Source organism: Euleptes europaea, chromosome 5 (assembly GCF_029931775.1).
Source record: "Euleptes europaea isolate rEulEur1 chromosome 5, rEulEur1.hap1, whole genome shotgun sequence".
Lineage (NCBI taxonomy): Eukaryota > Metazoa > Chordata > Lepidosauria > Squamata > Sphaerodactylidae > Euleptes > Euleptes europaea.
The window spans coordinates 55,220,710-55,241,226 of record NC_079316.1 but is presented as its reverse complement, the minus strand read 5'-3'; the positions used below and the strand labels follow the sequence as shown (position 1 = coordinate 55,241,226).

Genomic DNA, 20,517 nt, shown 5'->3' with positions numbered 1-20,517 from the left:
AGTTCATGCCAAAACAAAACAACCCTCTCAGAAGATACTGGTGTAGCAACAAACAAGGGGTAAGGGAGAGAAAGACTGTTCATGGTTGGCTGAAACACTGGTAGCAAATGAAGCCAGCAGCTCAGGGGCTCACCTTGAACATGGCAGGCAGCTGCATGGATTCAGGCGATATTGACAGGCAGAAGCCATGCCTACGTCCACTGTGAAACAAGCATTGGGCACTCAGTGTGGCAGTACTCTCTCTACCAGTGAGTATGACAGAAGTGAGATCAGACAAATCAACAACAATGACTATTAATCACATGATCCTCTAAAACTGCCCCGTGTGAGTGTGTTCCTGTACACAAAATATACAATTCACAGGGATTTGTTTTACATCCTCCATTAGTTTATGCTCAGATTATTTACTTTACATTAGATTATTTACATTAGTTTATGCTCAGATTATTTCAGGCAATATCACTTGCTTAACTGTTCAAATTTCATTCAAGTCAGTCATGTGCTAGGATCCTAATGGTTTGCCACTGAAGGCATTTGTTATTGTATTAACACTGGAGTAGCTACTGACTGCTGCCATACTGACCATAGGAAACAGGGCAAAAATGATAAATATTAGCCAAGATCCACAAAACAGAAGGTAGAAGTGAGAATGAACAGCAATAATAACAAAAACAAGTACTTTCACTCTATGCACTTGCTATCATCAGGGGAGTAAAAACCACGTTATCTGAAAAATAACTTAGCAGGCCGTTTCTGAATAAAAGCCTGCGAGTCTTTACATATTACTTGTTCTGAGACAGAGATTAATTCCCATGACAGGCTATGTGATACAACCTTCTTAGTATGTTGCACCTGTACATCATCTGCTTAGAATGTAAAGTTATAGTTATGCAAATGCACAGACGTTTTTCAAGATACCAGTTTTTCTATCACATATTAACATTTCATATGTTACTTTGAACTTTTTAACCAAAATGAAGATTAAATTACCAAGATCTTGAATTTTATTCTTCCAAAACCTTTAAAAACTGAACCAGCAACAGATTAAAGATGTTTCGTCTAAGATACAACTGTACAACACTCCCAACTTTAGTCAACAAGCTACAGTGAACCCCTTATTTTACTGTGCTTTTCATTTACAGGTCATATTTTTCTAAACATTTTCTAAATTGAGAGAACAATATCTTAGCAAACAGGGGATTGGACTTACCATGACTGTTACTTTTACTCAGAGGTATGGAGAGCATCCTCAACTGATAGAACATTTCTCCCATCGGAACAGGGGGCAAGGACAAAGCACAGCTTTCTGCGAACACTGGTGGGAAACATGTTCCTTCAAGCAATTCTAATACTTCCAGAGAAGGAATCTACTGGTTAACAACTCAAAATACAAAGAAATTCATAGAAAATCTGGACCCATCTGAAATATTGTCTGCACAGAGGAGGCATAAACAGCTGAACATTTGTTAATTTATTCTCCAAGACTTAACTATATATGGGATATTATTTGCAGAAAGAGATCAAAGGTACATAACTGAATGAGATACCACTTAGATGGCAGCGAACAACACAAAGTTCCTTGGTTGGAAGTCATGATGATACTATCCTTAAGACAAGCAGCAAGACTTCTCTCTAGCCTTCTGAGTAAAAGCAACTATCTTCCACCCTTAGTGGCCCACGGAGATGTGCAGCCAAGGTTTGTGGAACACAACTGTAGCTCTCCCTGTGGCATCAATTCCACAGATTACAGCTTCCACCTTTATAGGCCCCACTGGCAAAAAACAAACGAACACAATCTGGTGGGTTAGGATTGCATGCGACTGGGTTTGGTGGTACACTTTTGTCTGGATCAGAAATAGTCTGAACTTGGAGAGCACCTTTTGTAAAGAGGAAAAGATAGTGTAAACCAGCCTTCCCTCCTGGAGGAACAGAAGATAAGGATGTAATTCAGATTATCCCCAAAGGCCCCACTTCTCATGAAATGAGATGTGGCAAAGATGATTTTAGATAAGGTGTCCAAGAGTCGATCTGCAAAAGCCCAGAAAAAAACCAGAAAAATGCAGGGGGAAAGGTTTGTTTCCATTTTTTTCTGAGGCCTTTTTCTCAATTTTTCCCAATGGAAAGCTGGAAATTTTAGGGAGGACTGAAAAAAACTCCTATGAAATATTTTGTATTTTAGAATAAGTGAAGTGCGTTTAAAGACAAGGTGGGAATGCTGTAAACATATGGTTCTTAAAAACAAGAAGTATTTCTTCACCTAGAAGGATACCTGATTTTCATTAGGGCAGCATGAAGGACTTTCATTGCTTCTGTGGCCCTTTAGACCTGACTTCTCTTGTGGTTGACCTTTTCACCTCTCCCTCAAACCACCTGGCATATATATCCACAGAGTGGGTATCAAGAAGCTTATTGCCCTATCTTGCTAGAGGGGAAAAAATATCAGAAGGAGCCGTGGTAGAAACTGCACCAAAGCCTCAAAGGAAAAATAAATGTTTCAATGAAAATGGAGCTCTAACCAGCAGCCACAGAAGGAAGAAGATACAACTACATCTAGCTGTGCAAATATTATTAATGACCTTTTGTTATAACCCTTATTTCTGACCAAATAATATTATTTTATGTTATTTAACACAAAGCTGGTGTTTTCTGTTTAACTCCTATTTTTTCTACTTTTCAGATAACAAATTATGGTATATGGGCTAAGGTAGCATAGGGTGCATCAGCTTGTGGTTTTTCTCTTTAAAAAGGTAAAGGTCCCCTGTGCAAGCACCAGGTCATTCCTGACCCATAGGGTGACGTCACATCCCGACGTTTTCTAGGCAGACTTTTGTTTTACGGGGTGGTCTGCCAGTGCCTTCCCCAGTCATCTTCCCTTTACCCCCAACAAGCTGGGTACTCATTTTACCGACCTCAGAAGGATGGAAGGCTGAGTCAACCTTGAGCCGGCTACCAGAAACTGACTGCCGTCGGGATTTAACTCAGGTCGTGAGCAGAGCTTGGACTGCAGTACTGCAGCTTACCACTCTGCGCCACGGGGCTCTTTTTTCTCTTAAGTATTAGGAATATTTTATATGCTTAGTTATAAATTATACATTTTATGTCGTTAAAGCAGTAAAATAATTTTAAGTTTGATAGGACAGCAAGTATTCCATGTATTTTAATTTTTCCAAAAAATTGTTTTTTCCGGGGGGGGGGGGGGCTTTTCTTCTGTGGCTTCAACATTTCTGGAAATTTTACATTGATATCCAAGATCCAGATCTTTAGCCACAGATTTCAGCATACCATGTCTGCAGCAGCCATTGCTCTTGTCATGACTTCCACAGACCTCTTACTGACATGTGCCGTAAAGGTAGCTGCTCTCTCAAGCTTATCAATGTATTCCACTTGTTTTCTATTCATGGCTGGCATGCTGCTCATTACCTTGCATGTCCACATCACAAAAGCTCACTCTTACAGACTGCTGCATCTCTTCCTGTCTTCTGGGATCATTGTACTAGAGACCAATGAAGCCACTGGGGCATCTGCTAATGGAACCTGAATCAATAACACTGCCTTAATATTCCACTGTTAAATAATTGAGAGCTATTGATTCAGTCTTTTACTTCTAGATAATACCTGCCTGGACCCTTGAGGAGTTTTCTGAGTCCCAGGTTGAAGTTTCTCCTTTGGGAGATCCAACAACTGTGGCACATTCATTGTTCCAGTAATTAAATGAGAAAGACCTTCCTGAGGAAAGACACTGGACAGACACTGTGGTTGGTTCTTCTCCCTTCATCAGACCTATCCTTCTCTGTCTGAGAAACATTATGAATGAAGACAAAAGTTGCCTACTTTATGAATGCATGAACTGCACAAGACTCTGGATTTGGAGACTTTAATAGCTGCTTTTGTCCATCAGGATGGCATTGCTGCCCCTGCTGGCCACTCCTGAGTTGCATGAACTCCTTGAAAGAGATGTGGGGGAAAGGGGATATCAGAAGCATTTATTCCCTCTGCAGTGTGAAGCCTGTTCCTTTAGTACTCTGAGACCAACTCCTGGACCATGAAATGCAGCAGCCATTCCTTCACCCTCAGGAATACAGCAAGGGATGTTTCTCTGTTCTCTCAGAGGGCGGTTAAGGGGCGAGCAGCCTAACCCATTGTTCTGTGGCAGTAGTAACTTTCCTGCGCTAGAGTGAGCCAACTGTTGGTGCCCCCAGGACACTCTGGCTGTGCTGGCAGCTTGACATGAAATCAACTACTGAGTGGAAGGCTCCTCAGCCTTGGAGCCAGAGGCAAGCACTGTGTGGGTCAAGGTTACACCCTGTGAGTTGACTGCTTCTTTAACACAGCCATTTTGGCTCACAGCCATTTCATTACTTAAGGCTCAAAAGTTGTGGCTTGTGAAAAAATTAACACAACAGTGTGAGGAAAAGGAAGAAAGGGTGGCAAATAGAATGATGCAGAAAGCTGGGGTAAAAAGGTGGTTTAAGGAGCCCTGTAAGTACCATTCTTCCACCACCCTGCACTCCTTGCCATGGCAGGAAAAAGACTGCCAAATGAGGTGGAGAGTGCCTTCCCACCTATGGCCATCGGAATCTGTGCTTTGTTCATGACTCTTGTCCTAGTGGGAGGAGACAACCATCACTCAGAGATGCCCCCCTTATCCTATGAGTGAGAACAGCAAGATAAAAACCAAGAGAGCTTTTCTCTAGGTAATGTCTTGACATAATCCATCTCTCACCATCTAGTTAACCTCACTGTTAAGTGCAAACTTTCTAACAATTGTAGAACTCCGAAAGAATTAAGAGACTTTTTCTCCTTCAGCGATACAACCCATTTCCATGGAACAAGTACAGATTAGTTGGAAGTGTAGCATCTCGTTACTTTAGGCACAAAAAAGTAAATCCCCTCTCCTTATTTATTTAGAAAATGTTGTATGTTGCCTCTGTAGAGACTGGCTGAAGGCAATGCATGAAATAAAATACAACACAATAAAACCACAGAAGTAACAGCATAAAAACAAGCAAGGGCACAAAAATAGCACAAAACATTCAATAGCCTAAAATGACATTCATAAAGCAGTTATCAGGCTAAAAGTAAACCATAATAAGATGGAACCTCTCAGTTAATAGCCTGGGTAAAAAGAAATATGTTGGCTGGTGCCTAAACAAGAGTAATGCAGGCAACAGACAAGTCTCAAGGAGATGGGGTGTTCTGAAGACAAGGAGCCACCCACTAAAGAAGCCCTGTCTCCAATTGACTCTCATTACCACTGAAGGTGGGGACACAGAGATCAGGGCTCGAGATGAGGATCTTAACTGTCCGACTGAAGTGTTATAGGAAGAGGTGGTCCTTCAGTTACTTCAGCCCTAAGCCATTTAAGGTTTTAAAAGTAAGAACCAGCACTTTGACTTATGCCTAGAAACAAACAGGAGCCAGTGAAGAACTTTCTCCACAGGAGTGATATAATCTCTGTGTCTAGCCCCCAACTAGAGCCCAACCAAGGCATTTTGGAATAACTGAAGCTTCCAGAGAGTTTTCAAAGGCAACCCCATGTAAAGTGTGTTGCAGTGATCAGACATTGATGTGAACAGAGCAGGGATCACTACAGCCAGATCACACAAGGAACACCTGTAACTGGCATATTAGCCAAAGCTGATTAAAGGCCCTATTTACTATGGAGAAGACCTGAGCCTCCAACCAAAGGAAGCATCCCCAAGCCCCTCCCAGACATGCTGACCCTTCCTTTAGTGGCTTAGTCATTGACCACCAGCACCTCAAATGTTCTCTGGACTGAGGTTTAGTGTACCGGCTCCCATCCATCCCATTACCTTCTCCAGACACCTATTCAGGACTTCCACAGAACAGAACACACTACTAAAATTTTACCCCAAGATATAAAGTAGAGGACATTTTCCTAAACAATGCCTTAGAGCTAAAATAGATAACTGGAGATCTTTCCAGTATCTTTTAAAGTTGAATTTACAGTCACATAGGGCCTCAACTCAGACTGGAGCCACACAAAGAGGGAAGAAGAAAATGCACTAAAAACCGAATCCCTCTGTGCTGTTATATCACTTAAAAGGAATAAGAAGAGAGGTACCAATCCTTTTTCTTTAAAGGAACAGGGACCTCCATTACAGTTAGAAGAACTATATAGCAGCACCAGGATTTAACACCTTCTCCCTTCTCCATTCAGCCTCATATAACTTAATTAACCTCAAAAGACACCATGACACCCATGATCTCTATCACATCTAATCTGGCCATTAGCTTCGCATAAGATGCAGGTGAAATACTATGAACACTTCCTAGGAAGTGCTGAAACCTTTGAAAATCAGTAGAATTTACTTCCAAGTCAACATGTAGGCAGCAGCACCTCATCCAATATTAGGCACATTTTATTTAACCAAAGCAAAATTTCATTCCATCAGGGTCATGACTCTTTCTCCTTTCCTTCTGATTTCTCACCCCCCATCTGTCAAACTCAGTGGCACAAAGTGCCCCAAAAGCACAGTGGTTTCTTTGTCCAAGTTCCTTGATATTTCATTACAGAACAAGGTACTTACTACTGTAGTGGTATACTGAACAGCATTATTTTAGTACATAGCTGAGGCTCTCTTAAAAGTTAAAAGGAATAATACTAATTCATGGTAACAACCCCACTCTTAGAAGTAGCAGCATAATAAAACACATACCAAATGCACCTGATCGGGTGACCTTGGCAGTAGCCAGGCTGCAATGGCCAGCTGATCCGAGGCCATTAGCCATGTGCTGGCAGCTGCAGCTCATTAGTGTTTAGTATTTACGCTACTGTTTGTAGCTGGCTGGTTGCAGTTTGGGACCTTGTCAAATCATTGTGAGAGTGCCAGGTCACGCTCACCAGACATGGCATGGTTCATAGCACTTCAGTCCTGTGTCAAGGGCTAGTTTTATGAGCTCAATTAGTGGAATTGGGAAAGACTCAAAATTAAAAAGTTTAATCAACAAGATGTGAACCGGGAATCGCAACACTGATTTGTAAATACCCATCACTGACTCCTCACCTTTTCATTAGCCTATGTATTAATGGAGCAAGTGTTTCATGATCTCACTATAAACTTAACAGTGCAATCCGGGGGGATGGTGGGGAATGGGCTTAGGAAGCCGACCAACCCTTATGCTGGCATATCGCAGAGATACACCGGCATAAAGACCAGTTATGCCGGTGCAAGCCCCCAATTTTGCTGCGCTGCTCCTGAGCACTGGTGCTGCTGTGTGGTGGCTATGAAGCACAACTTATGTCACTTTCACACAGCCCAAATAATGCCCTTTCAATCCACTTTCACTGCACCTTAACGATCATTTGCAATGGATTTTGCCAGTTCACAAAGTAAAATCCACCTTCAATTCAGGAATTTAGATTCAAATTCCCGTCCTGCCATGAAACTTAACAAACAACTTTGGTCAATAATCTCTCTGACTGTAACATAAACTAACAAGAATCAAAATATTTTTCCTGTCCTAGTTCAGGGAATACAGTACAAATATATCCTTCTCATACCATCCTCAGAATGACCTTGTGGGATAGATTAGGATGAAAAATAATTTTCCCAAGGTCTACTCTAGGTTAAATACAAATGAATTCAGACATTTTGGTAGCTCTATAAACAGCATCATAATATTATGTGGAGAAAATAGATAAAAATTGGTGGGTTGTATCCAGTTATCCATCAGCACAAGGATTATTGATCTTTCCCCCAGCAGTCCATTCAGACCGCTGGATAGTTGATTCCCAGGGTTGTGGAAATCCATGTGGAGTAATGGCTGTGGGGAGTGAGAGAGTGAAATTATCCTCTCCTCCCCGTTCCATCAGCAAAGCATCATTCAACTTTCCTTTGGTCAGAAAGAGCTGGGGGGGGGGCAAAGGAGAAATCCACATTGGCAGTATCTGCATCAAACCCAGGGACTTTAAAAACACACACGTTTTAAAATAACCTATTTAAAATAAATCCAAGTTTAATACAAAACAAAGTCTCTATAGTTTCCTAACAATGAATAAGTTACCCTCTGACATACTAAATCCTCCTTTTCCATGTAAGAGGGAAAATATCTGGCTTCTAAGCTCAAGTAATGTAGCTGTAATATAGTAAGCACTGCACTCAATACTATATATTTACATCCAACACCATGGAGAAATATCAGCCCGCCCAGTAATTACTAGCCTCTTCTGAAACATTTGGGGCATTCAACCAAAATCTAGCAAGATAAATCTAGTCTTCAAGTGATCTTTCTTCAGTTCTTGCATGTCTACAGAAACAAACAGCAATCCATTAATTTCACAATTATCCTCTTAGTTTATAATGAAAAGGGCATGTGGGCAGCATGACCTGAGGCTTCTGTTAATGGCTCTAATCAGTTGTCAAATTTTAGCAACCCGGGGAATCCTGTTTTTATTTAATGTTTTTTTCAGACTTCCCCAACCCCTTCCTCACTCTCCAGCACTTACCATCTGCCAAACAGCTTCCTTTAAAGTGTGCAGCAAGCTGCACAAAACCCACGGAAGCCTTCATCCTCTATTGCCCACTACACACTGCGAGAACCAGATCAGCAAGTTGAAGTTAAAAGTTTGTACATGACCTACTAGATTAGGTCTGAGAGTGCAGGTGATTCTAGGACCACAACACAGTCAGCCTGGATCCAAGCTGTAATCATTCTCATGCCTTGACTAGAACCCACTTTGCACCAGAGAAGGCAAATACCCAATGCTCTAATTTTCTATGAACAGCTCTGAAAGTTTTTCCAAGCTTTTTTTTTTTTTACCCCTGTTCAGCTGACTTCTGGCTCAAAGGTGTTAACCAGTAACTAGGGTAAAAAAAAATAGCTTGGAAAACTTTCAGAGCTGTTCATAGAAAATTATAACTTTGGGTATTTAATTGAAAACCACCATTGGTTATTATTATTTATGGATGTAGAGTGGCATCTTCAACTCTATGGTAAAGTATTTTAGACTGGAAAAACGAGTTTTAAAAAGTTAAATTTCATGCCAAAAATAGCTATTAAGACTGTAGTATTAGTGCCACTCAAGCTAGAGAAGTTCCTAGGGCTGCGCTATTGGATTCCAGCAACTAATCACCATGCTTTCTGGCTAGTGCTTCTTATTAAAGAGAAGGTAGGTGACTGAAGGGGGTAGCAGCTTTATGAACTCCTGCCCCTCAAAACATTGGGGAGCCAAATATGTTCCTTGAGGCCAAAAGTCTTGCCAACATTCCTAGAAAACTGAGAAGACTCCATTTTTATGTTAGCCAGACAGAGGGGAGAAGGGCTTGCCCTCTGTCCTGAGAAAAGACCCGATGACTTCGTAGAGTACTTCTGTGAACCCCAGGAGTCTCTAGACTTCAGATTGAAAAATGGTGATCTTAGTAATAGCAAGGCTCCATTTATTTAGAAATAAATATGAATTGTTTCAGCAAGTAATTGCTTGTTCACAATGTACATGCATTACAGATGACAAACTTCTTTTCATGTTGTTTTAGATAAGACAATAAGAATATTTTCAAATAGGAATAGAAGCTTCAGTACTACAAACATCTTTATGGCAGCAATCCTACCAAATCAAGTAAGTTGGTTCTTGTAGGTTATCCGGGCTGTGTGACCGTGTATCCGGGCTGTGTGACCGTGGTCTTGGTATTTTCTTTCCTGACGTTTCGCCAGCAGCTGTGGCAGGCATCTTCAGAGGAGTAACACTGAAGGACAGTGTCTCTGGTGTCTTTCAGTGTTTCTCCTCTGAAGATGCCTGCCACAGCTGCTGGCGAAACGTCAGGAAAGAAAATACCAAGACCACAGTCACACAGCCCGGATAACCTACAAGAACCAATGAACTCTGACCGTGAAAGCCTTCGACGAAATCAAGTAAGATTTAACAAGATCCATTGAGCCATATTCAACTTTATTTGATGTCATACTTTCTGATAATTATTATTAAATAGGTCTCTTGTGTTAGACCTAAGCCAAACACCCAGGTATCTCACAGAAGTTTGGGACCAATTCAGCTCCAACACAGCTGAAATCTTTTTGCGTAATTTCAGCTAAATTCAAACCAATTAAATCCAGTTGAAACTTATTAATTTTATAACCCAAAAGAGCACTATAATAATCTATGCATATCAAAGTGCTCTTAGCTGTGCTCTCAGATCAGGGAAACCATTTACCTGAACAGCGGGGAGGATGGGGTAATCTGATGCCCTAGCATGACCAAAAAAAGTACACCCAGTAATAGCAAGCATTTGTTTTATAGACAACCAAAGTCTATTTCCAAACAGGCCTATACACTGGAAAACATGCAGACTAGGCAATATAAATTACAATCTGCACTTAACATATTGCTTCATCATATAACGTTAAATGCATAAGATTTTAAGTGTATCAGCACGATGCACCAATTGCTCAGATCTAAACAGAGTTCAAAAGAAATTTCAGCACACTCAAATGAATGCTGCAGTACTGAATAAACATAATGCAGGTGCCTGTTTTTGTGGAACAGATTATTAATTCAAACTCAGCAATCTTTTAGTGTAATGGAGTAGCAAAGAGAAAGATAACACAAGAACAAAAAGTAGAACTCAAAGTCTCCAGGTCTATAATTGCAGCAGATAAGGAGAACTCTAAGAAACAACTGCACAGCAGGGCTGTAGAGGGCACTAGGAAAGCTGTTGTACAATGAACAGTCTGTGCTAAGTGTGCCAGCTTTACAATATTAGTGTCACAATACAAGGCATTTCAAGCTGAATTCTTGCAGTGAGCTAGAAATAGAAGGATTTAGGATCATACATGCTGAGAACAGCTAGTGGAGGAAAAATGACAAGCAAGAATGCCAACAGTATTAGCTGGGGTTCCGGCAAATAGAATCATTAAAAACATGCTTGTCAACTGGAAGAGAGGCAACAGAAAAAACAACTAACCAGTTTCTTTCTACACCAAAGCTTGTACACATTCCCTGCTGTAGATTTCAAGTCAAGTAATTCCATTTTTGCAAATGAACACGCCTAACTTCTCACTAGAGAGAACTAAGTCCTTCAACTTAGTTCTTAGGCTGGATATATCTTTTAGCAGCACTGTGTACTACATTACAGGAAGCTAACAGCCTAACAATATTGTAGCCATTAAAGTAACAACAATAAGAATAAACCAATTGATCCTACCCACAGGGCTCAGCATTTTCTGCACCTATGTAGGAACGCCACATGGCATTCAGGTGCATGCATTTAAAAATGACAGTTCATAAACATTCTCTTAATTTGCATCATTTGTTTTTGCGGGGGGAGGGGATGGAGTATGAACTATACTATGTACATGCAGCAGAAAGATGGCAAAGACAGCAGGTAAAAATATGCTTCCCCTAGTGTCAGCAGCAACATCTACTATCTGATTTGAAAAGATCCAGCAATTCACTTGGAACACATGAAATAGAATGTGATAGCATGGCTAGTTATTATTCAAGTCTTCAGTATAGTGTTTCATGTTAGTGTCCAAGAAGTGAAACTTATAGTCTAATCTAGTCCCCTTCAAACTTTTAAACTCAGGCCCCTTTCTAAGTTTACACTACTTTATGAGCACTCCAAACTCACAGCACACAAAAAGTCCTTGTCCACAGCTGTACATACAATCTTCACTGCTTCATGTGTACGCATCTCTGAAATGGAGCATTAATCCAACCCTGGCTGTCAGACTCCGCCTTCTGGGGGGTCGGAGTCCAGGGTGGGTGCACTCTCCAGCCTCCTCCTTTCTTTAGCGTACTCCATATGCAACTCAGCAAAGGATAGGAGGGGGATTTACCCTTAGTCCTCTCTTCCCAGCCTTGGTCCACCCTCCTGGCCAACCCCCAGACCTTTGGGTAAGTACAGAGAGAGCTTTGCCAGCCCCAGACACTGGATTTGGAAGAAGACAGAAAAGGGCAGGTTCCAACACTCTTCAAAAACCAACTAGCAAGCCACAGAAAGAAATGCTGCAGCTGAAAAATCCCACATGTTCTGTGCACTCTGCAGCTGCCACAGTTATCTAGTATTGTAATTATGACTTTGCTTTCTGCTTTGGGTAGAAAAGCATTTTTCACTTTGGTTGTTGCAGGATATACTCTTTCCCCGTGCTTTATGCCATACCTTGCATGTCTTGAGTACTGCAAAGTTTGAGAACCACTTTACCTAATCAATTTCTTCAGAAGCACATTTAGTCCTTATGCTAAGATTAACTGGACTACATGGATGCTCCAGTTCTCACTTCAGAACCTGCCACAGAGATATGGCAATACCAAGACTTTCAGCTGCAGAATACAGACTCCAGGACAGTAATTCATCTACACAAACCAGTCAGGAGCACATACTCAGAAGTTCTCAATGCCAATCAGTTTTTAATATAGTTTTAATGGCTAACACTATTAATTCTTAAAGAACTGAATGTGAAAGTTGTTCCTGTATATTTCCATTCTGATTAGTAGCAAAATGAACCTGGCTTGAAAATTAATTCACTTTCCCACCCAGTAGTATAAGATCACTGCACAACCAAAAGGTAACCCCTTCACCATTTTCAGTGTTCACCAAGTCGGGCCAGTCCAGCACCTGTTTAGGCCAATAGGTCTAATGGCTAAAGAAAAAAATATTATTGTATCATATATAAAATATTATCATACTGTAGTTCCAATAAGAATGGCTGCTTCACCCGCTCCTGCCTCTTAAAGACTTACCAGCCTTAATTTTATTTACTTCACTCAGATAAGAAATGTTGCCACTTTCATAAAGGACATAGACTATTAAAATACTCTTTAAAAGCTAATTGAATTAGTTGCATTGATTTAGATATATCTTTATATATCTAAACAAAACAGTATAGGTCACTTCACAGATAAGCCTGTTGATGCTAATGAAGAAACCTGTAATAGAGACATTCCATCAATACCCATTTTAAAAGAACTCTGATTCTGTTTTTCCATCCCAGTTGTCCTAGTCTAGTTATTTTAACAACACTGTAGAGATGAAGGGACAGCTTTAAAAATGAGAAATCAACATTAACATCAATAGCCTTAGATTTCGTGAACCTGCAGTTCAACCTTCCTAGAAATTTGAAGGGTGAGGGCAAAAATTGAAAAAAAAAAAACTCTTTCCCCCCAACGTTTCTGAGTACTGAATAAAGGAGTTGTGAATTATTATTTTTTTGAAAGAGTTAAAAGACTCAAACATGTGGCATGGAAATTTTTAATGTAAGCCAATCTAGAACATTAGATAATTCCTCTGTGTATGTGTGCGTAAAGTGCTGTCAAGTAACATCCAACTTATGGTGACCTCATACAGTTTTCAAGGCAAGAGATGTTCAGAGGTGGTTTGCCATTGCCTTTCTCTGCATAGCGATCCTGGGCTTCCTTAGTGGTCTCCCATCCAAATACTAACCAGGCCAGCTTAGCAGCCTAGATCTTACAAGATCAGGCTAGCCTGAATCATCCAGGTCAGAACAATTCTTATGTGTGCTATACACATATACAACATATTTTCAAGGACATGTTTATTATTTAAATATGAATAATGTTTAGCAACAATTTATATGCCATGTGTCTGAGGATAATACATTATTGAAGAGTTCAGGGTTGAATATTCTAATAAATTGATCCAAATATGCTGGTAGTCCTATATGGGATTGTTTCTCTCTAAATAATTCCAGAGAGGTAACTGTTAGTCTTTTGTAGCAAAATAAAACAGAAATCCAGTGGCCTCTTAATGACCAAGAACATTTATTCCAGAATGAGTTTTCTTGAGTCAGAGATCACTTCCTCAGATGTAATAAAGAAAGAAAATCATACTGCATCTGAGGAAGTGAGCACTGGCTCATGAAAGCTCATGCTGGAATAAATGCTGTTAGTTTTTAAGATGCCATTGGACTTCTGTTTTGTTTTGTCCAAATAATAAATTTATTTTGTTTACTACAAAATTTGTTTTCTACCTCTCAAATGGCAAAAATTAAAATATATGAATTAAGGTAGCACAGGGTACGGCAGTTCACACCTTTCCCTCAAGTACTTACTGTGTGTGTGTGTGTATACATACATACCTTTAAATGGAAAAGTAATATATATTTGCAATTTTACTTGTAAAAACAGACTAAATTGACTTAGAAGGGTTTAAAACTGCCTAGAATTGCACTGTAAGACATTTATACTTTTAAATTTAACAAATGCAGCAAACAGTATAATTTTATACGCATTTTATGTTGTAACAGTAAAATAAGTTTAAGTTTGATAAAAAATTAAAATTGAATACACCTGCATAGGATTCTGAGTGAACCTTCTAATCTACCCAAGCTCTTACTACATAACTATGCAATCCTGAAGGAGGTGGATCTTAGGGGCCGGCATGACCCCAGCGACAACGTCCATGCCACTTGCACCGTCCAAAGTGGCACGGACACCAGCACAGAGTAACTGACGCCAGCTCCAGGGAGCGACGCGGCAGTACGAGCCTTGTGCACCAGCACTGCCTCTCCGGCAGCGTTTTTCCAGCGAAAGTGCTCGCACCAGCGTCCGGGGGGGGCATTCTCGGGGCATTATTGGAGGCACAGCTGCCTTTAGGCAACTTCCAAAGCACTTTTGCCCCAGGAACACGCCATTTTGCAGGCATCAAGTTATGCCTGCAAAATAGCTGGCATAGCCCCATGGAACTCAAAGGAGGAGTTTCCCTGGCGGTTTTTTAAAAGCATTTTTAACCTTTTTTCCCAGCCAGGAAGCCTCTCAGGAGGTGCTGCAGCTGGGCTGTCCCCAGCTGTCATCAATCTACCCCCCCCCCCCGCCCCAGGAATGGGCTGTCAAGTAATATCTCAGGAAAACCAGTAGACAACCTGGCCTAGAAATCTCTCTTTTCTGTCCTATATCTTCACAAAAGGTTATCCATAATGCAACAGTAACTGCAAGATGCTCATGAAGGGGTTAAGAGTACATTTCAGCGGCCCAAAATCTCTTGTTAAATTAAAGGACAGTCAGCTCTTAAAGACAGAAGGATAGTAGTGTTATCCTGTTTCAGCAAAAATAATTTTAAAAGTCCTGTAGCTCTGTAAAGACGTGTGTGTGTAATAAATTCCTATGGACTAGAAACCACCAGATGAAATGGGCTCTTGTATGCAAAAGCTTTTGACTCAATAAAGATGGGTTACCTTTAAATGGAAAAGGCAGAATATAGAATCATTCAAAGCTTATTGCGTCAATCAGACGTTGTTCTGAAATCTAAGCAGCAGAGTTTACTACCTGGAAATCAGAAACATGAGTGCAAAAGTTCAGCTATGGTTCAGGAATTACCTTGAGAAAATGTTAACTCTGCCACTACCCTGTTTACTTAGCTAAGAGCAAATGAAATTGGTCAGTGAGTTAGACTATCTTCCACTGATCATCTGATCTGCAGAACATTTAGATTTTACAGCCTAACTCAATTTTGATGGCTTGGGTGCAATAAATAAACACTTAAAATCAAAACAAAGTAAGATTTTTATCTGTTTCAATTAAATATATCCACTCTTTCAATTTAGCCCTGAACTTCCATTACAAATTCAAACAAATACATCTTCTTAAAGATACTCAGGCTGTGTAAATCTGCAGTGGGAAGAATCTCCATAATTGATGGGCAACTCCTCAAGATGCCTCTCCTCATGCCCTTGTTGACTGAACCCAACAAACAGGAGATATCAATAAAATCAGATCTTCTGTAGTTTTCAGAGACTGCACTGGATTGCAAGGATACATCTCACAGAAACCGATAGCTTGTATGGACTAAAGTTGCCCCATAAAAGAATGTGTCTATGACCACAGTCAGTGTTTACAAAATGTATACCAGTAATGTGGAATTACACCTCCCCTTAGAGTGAATAAAAAGTTTTTTTTTTAAAGGAACACTTCAATGTGCTAATGATAATATATTACTCACCTGGGCCTGTTAACACTGGTAGCTGTTTATAATATAAAGGACCATTTTACACCACTACAACAAAATTTACATATGGAAGACATTTCTGTATAGGAACAAATATAAAACCCACATTCATATTTACTGTAAAACAGCTGTGCATGCAGCTTTCCTGCTCTGCATACACTTGGGATACATCCTACATTAGGGAGCCACAAACACTTTCCCAAACATGTATATATGGAGTGACAACCACACTTCTATGACCATGTATGCAAATTTCATTGTAATTTCTACACAGAAGCAATTCTGTGTAGAAGTTCGGTAACAAGAAGTTCAATTCTACATTCTTGAGAAGGCTTTTCTTATACAAGACACAATATTCCTGATTCACTTTAAATCCAAAAACAAATCAAAGATTGGTGTGCAAAGAACAATTCCAAAGCTTTCAGCAACTATCAACTGAACCACTTACCAAAAACTCTACACAACCAAAGAAAACGTTGCCAAGGGCTCTACCGGGGGAGAGTGGGGTATTGTATAAAATAAAAACAAAAACACATTCACTCTCCTCAAAAAAAGAAAAGAAAAAGACCCACTACAAAAGGTGCCAGCTTCATTAATCATTACCTGCAGAGTTACACATCCTCCTTTGAACACAAAATGAGACTTGGTCCTAAGAATTTCCCTCTCTTTCAAGACAGACACTTGCTTAGAAAATATTTTTCATGCACGCATACATAGTTTGACTATGTATGTATGATAGAACATACATACACCAGGAAGTTGAGATCAGCCATAGCACCATACTACAATTAACATGAGTAAAACATACAGTTTTCAATTGTTCCTTAAAAGCATGGAATTTAGTATTAAACACAGAATTCAATGTCTCAAATTTCATTTTTTGTAAATGTAAAATTCCATCCCTTAAATCTCACTTTGTATTCTCCTTCCCCACCCCATCACCAACCACCATCATCCCACCTTTTTTGAATTCCTCAAGCATGGCATCAAGCTTGGTATCATTGAAGACAAAATGCAGTGGGTGGTTATAGAAACGGGTAATGGTCTTGAGTGGGGTGCAGTCATCAGGATCCACAAAGGCTAAGTCCTTGACAAAAAGCAGGTCTACAATGTTGGAGCGGTCCCCTTCAAAGACTGGGATGCGGGTATAACCACTCTCCATTATCTCAGACATAGTGTTGAAATCAAGCACAGCTTCAGCAGTAATCATGAAACAGTCCCGGAGTGGGGTCATTACATCCTCCACCATCTTTGTGCGCAATTCCAATGCACCTTGGATGATGTTCAGCTCCTCCTTCACCAGATCATTGTAAGGGTCAGTGACCCTCAACATCTCAAGCAGTTTTTCACGATTGTATACAGTGCCAATTTCCTGCCCTAAGACACAGTCCAGTAGCTTACTGACTGGGAAAGAGGCTGGGAAGGTCATCATCATGAAAAATTTGGTGAGGAAGATGGTGTTGGCGCCGACAGCAAGGCCGTGCCGGGAACAGATAGCCTGTGGCACAATCTCACCAAAGATGACGATACCAATGGTGGAGACCACTACGGCCACCAACCCAGAACCAGCGATATCATCAAGCAGGATGGTAAGGGTAGTGTTGACCAACACATTACCCAGCAGCAAGGAGCAGAGCAAATAATTGCCCTGGCGGCGCACAGGTTCAATGCGCTTAGCATAGTTCTTTTCTTTTTCTGTCCCACAGTTCTGCACAATACGTAACTCCATGGGGTCGAGGGCCATAAGTCCCAGGTTGAGGCCACTAAACATGCCGGAGAGGCCCAGCAAGAGAGAGATAAAGATCACTTGCAGCCAAAAGGGCAGCAAAAACTTCTTTTCTTCACCCACGATCATCTTGGTATCCTCGCCGTCATGGTAGATCCAGGTCGTCTCAGTCCACGGTCCCCCATCGGGACCAATGATGCTCCCTCCGCCACTGCTGCCCCCGGCGGAGCTCCCCGCCCCCCCGAGGATCGCCGGGGACGACACGGAGGTGCACAAGTAGTAGGATTTGCTCTTCTCCGTTTTGCGCAGAGGCTTGATATCGATCTCGATGATGCCCGAGGTGCGACGGTTGAGGACGATGTGAGGCAGGATGATGATGTCCGAGGTGCGGATGCCGCAGCGCTGCGGGGCCGGCGAGAGGGAGCCCAGAGGAGCCGGGCCGTCCTCTTGCTCCGCCGGCGGCCGCCTGCTCTCGCCGTCCCGCCGCCTCTCGTGCTCCGTGAAGGCGATGCGGGACCACGTCTCGTTGTTGATGTTCTGCCCGTAGACGCGCAGCTTGACGCGGGTCCTCTCGCTCACACGCAGCGCGCCCCCTTCCATGAAAGACACGTCGTCCGTGTCCTCCAGCCGCAGCCCGATGATCACCGTCTCCTCAGAGTCGGGCGCGCCAGGCAGCAAGGAGGCGGCGGCGGCGGCGGCGCGTGGGGGCTGCTCTCCCAGGCACCGGCTGAGGAGAACACCCAGCAGCAGCAGCAGCAGCAACGGCGACCGCGGGAGGACCCGCGTCTCCCGCCCGCCGCCTCCCGCCGGCCCGGCCACGAGCCAGGCGACCGCCGCGGGCACCGGCGCGGCCATGTTCCTGTCAAGGGAGATCAGCACGGCCACGCATAGCGGAGCAGCTTCATCGTGACGACCGCGCCGGGCAACGGCCACCAACGGCTTGCGAGTCCCTCGAGGGATGACAAGCGACTGCCGGGCCTCGGCCAGGAGCCGCTCCAACCCCTACCCCTGAGGGGAGGGGGAGGGGGGAAACCGAGCCCGCGCGTGCGCACCGACCAATCAGGTGAATACAAGCGGGGCATTGGGAGAGGGGGGAGAAGAAAGGGAAAAGCCTCTGGCCAATCAGAGAGCGCGCACGAGAAAGGGAGGGGGGGAGAAGTCAGCCGGCCGCTGGCCCTCCTCGCCTCACGCTGGGGAGTGCGGGCGCAGAGTGGCAGGGAACGGGGCTACACATCCAGAGTGGTGTTGGGCGGGGTGCACAGGAAGCCAAGGCGAGCGCCCAGTTTGTTCGGTGGCCAATCAGAGCGCAGCCGCGTTTAGGGAACCGTGGGGGGAGCGGAGTCGAACGACCAGGCCGGCGACCTCAACGCTTTCAGCCCAGTCAGGATGCGAACAGTCGCTGCAGCCCAGCCTGCCGTCTGCACGCACCGCCCCGTCCGCGAAGAGAAATCGGCAGCGCGACTATGAACCCGTTCACACACACACCCTCCAAGTTCCCACAAATTAAAGAGCGCGTGACTGGTGCGTCTGTTCGAGAGCAAACCGGACTAAAGAGGGGGCCAATGGGTAGGGAGAAGGGCGTAGATTGGTGAGGGAAGCGGCCAATGGGAGGCGAGCTCTGTGCGGTTCCTGGATTGTCTTGAGCTGTTGACCGACGACCTGGGCGAGTTGAGGGCGCGTGCTGGTCAAATTCTCGTCTCGCGCCCTCCCCTTCACAGTGCGAACAGTGAAAGAGTCTAGTAACACCTTAAAAGACCGACGAATTTATTGTGGCATCATGGTTTCGTGACTCTGAGGCCACTTTGTCAAAGTTAATGCCAAACTAGGGAAGGAGAAGCCCATTGGCTCTGATACTTACTACAAATATGCTGGTTTAGATGTACCTGAACATAAAACATTACAAGTACAAATTCTGTCAGAGTTGTATTCAAGACCTAACAGAACAGTTAGTCACGCCTGCTGCGGTTACTGCTTTGTGTCCTCTTTCATAAGAATGTAATAAGAAGGAAATATTCTTTGTATACTTAAAAACAAATGCTGGTATTCTCTGCAGGGGAAAAAACAATTTGCACCTGCCTTGAAACATTCTGTAAAGGGTGCCAACAATTTGGAAATCAAAAGATCTCACACCTAAGCATAAACGGAATTTATGGAAAGCTTGCCAGTCTCTAATATGATAATTAGTGGGGGAAAGAGTGCTTTCCAGTAACACAAATGGATAAGCCTTTACAGCCACAGCTGATCTAGACTGTTCCCTGGTAATTTACAGTAGTAGAACTTCAAACTTTTGCAATAACGAAATGCCATAAAACATGTCTCTTCTCACTCAGCATCATGCTGCAAAGTCCCTGGTCAATTTGACAAAAGCTGCTGCAGATTTTTAGGATAAGAATGCCCCAACCTTGTATCTATTGTCTACTTATAATATCCAAAACATGTCAGCATACTGCAATATTTAGGGCCCAAACATATTTTTGGAAATAGGTACTACTCATTACATTAGGACTGACTTCCTTGTAAACAAGTTTAGGATTGCAGACATAACATGAAATTAGTTAATCTATTCATTCATAGGATTGCCAGGTCCACTGGTGGGAGGTTTTAGAGTGGAGCCTGAGGAGGGTGGGGTTTGGGGAGGGAAGGGACTTCAATGCCATAGAGTCCAATTGCCAAAGCGGCCATTTTCTCCAGCTGAACCGATCTCTATCGGCTGGACATCAGTTGTAATATCAGGAGATCTCCAGCTAGTACCTGGAGGTTGGCAACTCTATTCAGTCACCAAAGCTTAAACATTTGTTTGAAATATTGCTCATTCAGCTTATGTTAGATGAAAAGCAGAACTGATTCTTGCAAAATGAATCTTGAAAAATT

At 42.5% G+C, this 20,517-nt stretch overlaps 1 protein-coding gene across 1 annotated transcript in view; it reads right to left on the bottom strand.

Moving 5' to 3' along the window:
* The window catches only part of CNNM2 (cyclin and CBS domain divalent metal cation transport mediator 2), a 178,962-nt gene extending 160,234 nt beyond the window's left edge, over positions 1-18,728 (bottom strand). The window contains 3 exon segments of the mRNA XM_056849339.1: positions 16,881-18,585; positions 18,587-18,673; positions 18,675-18,728. Of these exon segments, the coding sequence (XP_056705317.1) occupies positions 16,881-18,585; positions 18,587-18,673; positions 18,675-18,728 (1,846 nt within the window).
* Positions 18,729-20,517: the final 1,789 nt, after the last annotated feature.